This window comes from Phalaenopsis equestris, unplaced genomic scaffold (genome assembly GCF_001263595.1).
Source record: "Phalaenopsis equestris unplaced genomic scaffold, ASM126359v1 Scaffold000930, whole genome shotgun sequence".
NCBI lineage: Eukaryota > Viridiplantae > Streptophyta > Magnoliopsida > Asparagales > Orchidaceae > Phalaenopsis > Phalaenopsis equestris.
The window spans coordinates 59,906-66,527 of NW_018165369.1; the positions used below are offsets into that span (position 1 = coordinate 59,906).

Sequence of the window (6,622 nt, forward strand, 5' to 3'; positions counted from 1 at the left end):
TACTTAAATTCATTTAATTTGATATAAATTGTCAAATTATTCAAATTTGCGCATTTGATTAACATCATCAATAAAATTCGTGATAAATATATTTTTATTTCTTATTTATTACACTCAAAATTTTCATATCAAATAAAAAAAATATTATTATCATTTACTTTAAAAAAGTTTAGCCCATCTTTTTAAGCAGTGGTAGTGGTATGGATGCTAAATTATAAATTCGATCTTCTTTCGTGTCGAGTTGGGTGCAGTTCAAAATCAGTTCGAAAAAAATTCGATTCAAAATTTTTGGCTCGTAACTGAGTTGGTTTATTTTATTGACCACCCGATCTCGATTCGAGTCAAAATTCAAATCAAATTCATGGTCCTAAAATAAATACATAAAACTTATGTAATTTACATTTAAATCTAAAGAATTAAAATATAAATTGAGTTTGGTATATTTTATGATATTAATAAAAATGGGACTAATTAGATGCTAGTTTTTTATTTGAGGGATTTGAGTGAAACTCCTTAATTGAGAGGAAAAAAGAGCTATAAATAGACCGCTATTTCGAGCAGCAATTCAGTCCCGCGCTCTGAGTGAAGGTGAAGTGAAGATGAAGAAGAGAGGTTCGTCAGCGAAATCGCTCTCCAAGGCGAAATCCCTTCTTTCTCCTCTCCCCTCCCCGTCGGCGGAGATCAGATCCGGCGAGGCTTACGGATTCAACTCCTTTGTTTTTGCTTCTTCCAGCAAGAAGAAAGGCCTGTCTCCAGCTTCCGTCCTCCGATCTCCGTGCACTCCCGCGAAGCCGCTGTCGACAACTTCAGATCTAAAGGATCTGGCCTGTTCAGGCATCGAATCTTTGAAGCGGCGAGCTGAAGTGAACGACACTGACGTTCTCAAAGAGATCGATGCCTCCTATAGTAGGATCTCCAAGAGATTTAAGGTAATCTCTATGAGTTATCCGAAATGGATCATTGTCCTGTGATTTGAGAATGTGGTGCTGAATTTTAATGGGATCAGTTTTTTTTTTTATTATTGATGTCATTTTCTTAAGTGCTTCGGATTGTCTGATGTGTCACCGAAGTCATCCTAATGCTTTAGTGCTGCTTTCTTTTGGTTGCTGATTGTATTGTGATATGGACGAGTCTATGTGTTGTTTGGAATTGATCTCCTTAAAATTTTGACGTGATTTGTTTTGAGCTTCGAATTTTGAGTGAGTAAAAAGTTCGAGCGGAAACATGAGGAAAATGGTGTAAGAGAATTTAGGCGAAGTTGGTGCACTCAGCAGCAGAGCTGAACGTCTGATTCACTACAAGCGAGATGATGAGGAAAGGATTTTTGGCGGCTCAACGTTAGTCTACTGAGTAATGAGTATATATATGTATTTTTTTTTTATTGAGGAGAAGATCGACAGGAGTTGAATAGGGAGTACGGCTTGATTAGAGCGGGAATGTAGATTAACAATAATTTATGTTTTCTCCAAGATTGGAGCTATTTGATGATGACTAATATGCTTCCCATGTTCTCATCAGATTGAGTCAGTTTAAAAAGGTAATTTCATCTGTTATGAATGAGTTCAATCTATATTTTTTAAACTCTAGATCTATTGATGCATCTATCATTTCTGTTCGCACTGTATACTAGGTTCCATAATCTCCTGATCGTACTGCCAAGTGTTAGTTATTTACAGTTCATAGAATGTCTAATCTGAATCTACTGAGATAATGTTATTGCTTTTTATGTAATTATATGATGGTAAAACCCTTAGAAATTAAGTTGAATTTGTACTATTCTGCTTTGGGCATATACATGAGGCAGATGATGCATGAATTTGAAGTGTTGATTTGTTAGGGATCTTCATTGTCGGCTTATATGGAAGCAGTCTTAAAAGATTGACGCTCAGATGCTCAGGTTCCAGCTGAACACCGTGTGAGCTATTGTGGCTACTCTAATGTGTACATTTTGACATTATTTAGTCCCGTGCTTTCTTCTTGGAAGGTGAGATAAACTAATTGGATGTCGCCTCTTTTTAAATTTTCAAGGGAAAATATAGGATCCTTTAAGTGGTTTAAGAAAGAAATTAGATTTGTGTTATGTTGGTGCCTAAGGAAAATTTAGTCTTTTTTAGCCTAAGGGTAATTTATTCATTTGTTATTTATTATTGTTTGGTATTAATAGAGTTAATAGTTTTGGGTTAAGCATGCATAAGATTGTGTCTTGAGTCTTAGCGTTAAGGTTAGGGAGAGATCTCCTACCTCTCCAATTGTAGGATTTGGTAGAGATTGCATACTTTTCGAATTGTAGGAGCTTATCTTAAAACTTTAGGGTTAGGCCATGATGAGATTGTGACGTGCAGAGACCCGAAACTCCCATCACGGCATACACGTTCCGCACAATACAAGCACTATTTGAGCTAGCTGAGAAGAGATCACGAGACCATGCGAGACAGTCGCGATTGAGCTAACTAGAAAGCAACGATGGGATCACATACAAGCTCCTAAATCGCAATTTGTCAATCTGACGGGATTGTGGCTTTAAACGACCTCATTGTACATGCAATATTTTCACCTTTGTAATAAAAAATTTTCCTAGAAGTAATGGAGGATAAGAAAGTAGATAATTTGGAGAAGAAATTGGAGAAAAGATGATCCAAATTAGATGGGATGGAAATGTTCTAAACCAAAGATGGAAGATTTTCCTTCTTGGGAACTTGATTTGAGGGCCAATTCGAGATGATGAGAGAACTTATTGAGATGCAGTCCAAGATCCCGTCGGATTCCTGAGCTAAATCAAAAGGGAAACTAATCAGACGAGAGGAACATGACGAGGAAAGTATCCACCACCAAGAACCCCTTCCTAGGGCTCTGATGGAGGGTAGAGCTGAGATTTCTGATAGAGGGAGTTGAGCTGAAACATAGAAAAGAGGTTATGCAAGGGGTGTGAAGGAACACAAAGGAGAAAGGAAAGAAGTCATTATGACTATGATCGAAGGAGGGAGTTTTACTCCAAATACATGGAGTGAAACACCAGAGGGAGATCAAGTTGGGGTGGAGATGATAGGTTTAGAAACTTAAAGATGTCGATCTTCGAGGGGGAAGATGAGCATGAATGGGCGTACCAGGTAGAGTGATATTTCACAGTGAATGTGCTAATGGGGAGGAGAAGGTTATGGCAGTAGGGTTAGGTTTGGAGGGAAAAACCCTGACATTGTTTCAATAGAGGGAGAATAGATACCCGATCCGCACAAGGAATTTAAGGATTGCCTGAGCCCTTTGAGATGGAGACCTACATGAGCAATTCCTTACCTTGAATCAAGAGGGGGCCGTCATGAAGTATATGGAGAAATTTGAAATGCTACCTGGCGTTTGAGACTGATATCAGACTAGTTATTGGAATGAAACTTTGTGAAAGAATTGAAGCCAGAGTTTCAAGCATCCCGTCATCTGTTGAGACTGCAATAATTGAGTGAAACTACAAAATTAGCGTAGTTTATTGAAATAAAAATGCAATTGAATGGGCTGATAGGAGCAGCACAGGTGGAGCATCATATCGAAATGCTAAAATCATGACGATACCAAAAGTTCAAACAGTGTAAGTCCAAAAAAAGGCTCCACAACACATGAATGATAGGCCACAATTGCAAGCGTCATTCAAACTCTTTACAGAGATAGAGATCCAGGAAAAACGAGCAAAAGGGTTATGTGTTCGGTGTGATGAAAAGTTTTTCCAGGGCACCGTTGTGAGGATTAGACATTGCAGGTTCTCATAGTGTGTGACGAGGAGGGGGGAGCTTGATCTAGCAGCAATTTTCTTTCATTTACCTTGAGGATAAGGTGGTTCTTTGGAAGGGGAGTATTGTTATGCTGGTTGCTAAGGACAATTTAGTCTTTATTAGCCTAAGGGCAATTTCGTTATTTGTCATTTACTATTGTTTAGTAGAAATAGGGTTTAATAGTTTAGGGTTAGACATGCATGAGATTGTGTCTTGAGTCTTAGGTTTAGGGTTTGAGATAGATTTTCCATCTCTTGAATTGTAGGATTTGGGAAGATCACCCATCTCTCGAATTGAAGGTGATTATCTTTTATGTAGTCAAAGTTGAGTTGTAAACTGTAATCATTGATTTGCTTTTGGCAGAATAAAATAAATATTATTTTTGTCGTAATTTCTCAAGGCAATCATCTCGGCTCCTATCAATTTGCTTTCAATCAAGTTATTAAAAGGATCAGATGTTGTACTAGATCTATTCTTCAAGCACAGGTTTTTAGAAGGCACATTATTTTTCAGGTACACTTAAATTTACCGGTGGTTAAATAGTTCATTTTCCCTTTCTCCCATCTTCTTCCAGAGAGCTGCTTGGGCCCCTTTTTTTTCCCTTTCGCAACACAGGTAAAGGTTTATTCTGTTTATTGTTTGCCATCTGATTAGTACTAAATTGTTATCATTTCCTATTTCATGATGATACTACGTTTCTCATTATATTTTTTATGTTGTTTACCATTCAGTGCAATCGATTACGAGAATAAGTGCATAAAATCAAGTTGCTGTATACTATTGGCCATTTTATGTGATAAAAATGCTGGCCGATTTTAGGATATTAAATCAAATTGCCATAAAATATTAGGCTTTATCTGTAACATAAATGCTTGATGATATTAGTGATTATGTTATAAGATAATATTGGCCTGTAGTAGCTGTAAATGAATTTACAAATTTATAATGATTTACCACCATCCAGCCCTGCATTTTTTCTGTTTTTCCATGTATCGCCATGTTAGCTTTCCGGTCAGTGGCAAGATATACGAAACAGTTCAGCACAACATTATTAATCGGGAACTTAATTTATATTTGTTCCTCAGATCCAGACACAAGCATGCATGCAATTAGCTGAGGAAGCAGAAAGGGAGTATAAGAAGATATCAGATAAGATTGATGAAAATATGAAAGCAATAAAGGTATATCCATGCAGACATAAAGGATGATGAAATATGAAAGCAATAAAGGTATATCCATGCAGACATGAAGGATGAATTTTTGTGGCATCTGTCGCACTTTAATTGAGGAAGATTTACATACAGACCACGTAATTCTTATGTTTTGCATATCCAATACTTGAATAATTTTGATTTTATCTAACGTCACATCATTAAATTTTCTAGGGAAGTATATATTTCATGCATATCTTTGGATGGGAATTTGTGAATACATAAATATTGGGTGGTATGTATGTAAATCCTCCTTCAATTAATCCTATACGTTATTTTCCAGGGTTCATACGTGGATTTCATGGCTGAAGTTCAAGCAGCAACTTCACGAGGTATGAAATATTCCTTTTTAGTTTTTTTTTTTTTTTTTTTGAATTGATAAATTGTAAGTTCAATTATTTTAGCCATCCTTTCAATTAATAAATTTAGGTGCACCTGAAAAATATTGAACATGCATAGGAAGATTTAAATACATACCACTCAATTCCTTTATTCCTATGTATTTAATTATCTAACACCCAAACTTCAATATATATATATATATATATATAGATATAAATATGATTTATAAATGTATAGATAGATATGATACCTAACCACTATGCATGAAAAGATGTATTTCACTTTTTAAAAGTTAAAATTATGATAAAGATTTTGAGTGGTATAAATGTAAAAAAAATAATATTTAGGTGTTAGATATATATATATGTAACATTGGAAATGGGTGGTATGGTATATATGTAAATGTCCATATTACAATAATCATTAATCCATTTACTTCAATAAACAGTTGCAAATTTAGATTAGTCTGAAATCTTGAAACGCTCTGTTGAACAGTGTGCAAGGTATCCATTCCAGAGCTTGCGAAATCAGCTGAGAAGGCTATTGAGGGCTTGCATGGGCGCTACGGTATTACTGCAAATTTAGCATGATTTGTCAAGCAGCGACCATCGAATTACGGTATTACTGCAAATTTTAGTCTTAACGATATGCTTTGAAATGCGTGCAACATGCAATATTAATTTTGATTCGTTAATCATGCATTATGTGCTCGTCTTGAAATAAATTTGACGGCTACTCGTTTGTCATCTCTGTGTTCTTCATGCCTCCATAATCCTTCCTTTATGGCTGATCATTAAGCTGCTCATCGACGCTCAAAAATTTTCTTTTTCCAGGCTTATACTGAAGAAAATTACTGTTGTCTTGTCTTCGCATTTAGGGCAGTCAAAACGACTCGTTGTTCGCGAACAACTCGTGTTCGGCTCTTTCGCTAAGTTAACGAGCCGAACATAAACAAGTTCAGCTCGTTTTGGCTTGAAATACTACTAATCAATTATCTGTGTGTGTGTGTATTTGATGAGTAGTATTTTTAAAAAACTTAATTGACTACAAGACTATAAAGATTTATAATCAATTATAAATATTAATTAAGAAAATATAATAAAAATTGTTAAATTAGATTCAAATGATGTTTTAATATAAACAATAATTTTTAAATATTATCCCAATCATTAACATCTTCTGGCTACCTGATTAGGATTGTCAAAACGATGCTTTGTTCGTGAACGGCTCGTGTTCGGCTTGCTAAGCAAATGAGCCGAACACGAACACACTTTTTGAGCTCGAAATATAAACGAGCCGAACACGAGCTAA

The 6,622-nt window shown here is 35.7% G+C and overlaps 1 protein-coding gene across 1 annotated transcript; it reads left to right on the forward strand.

The window, feature by feature from the left end:
• The first annotated feature begins 552 nt into the window (after positions 1-552).
• LOC110032358 lies at positions 553-6,138 on the forward strand. The gene is made up of 4 exons (XM_020735957.1): positions 553-929; positions 4,844-4,939; positions 5,253-5,301; positions 5,807-6,138. Exons 1-4 carry the CDS (start codon positions 600-602, stop codon positions 5,899-5,901), a joined length of 570 nt encoding a protein of 189 aa, XP_020591616.1. The 5' UTR covers positions 553-599; the 3' UTR covers positions 5,902-6,138.
• Positions 6,139-6,622: the final 484 nt, after the last annotated feature.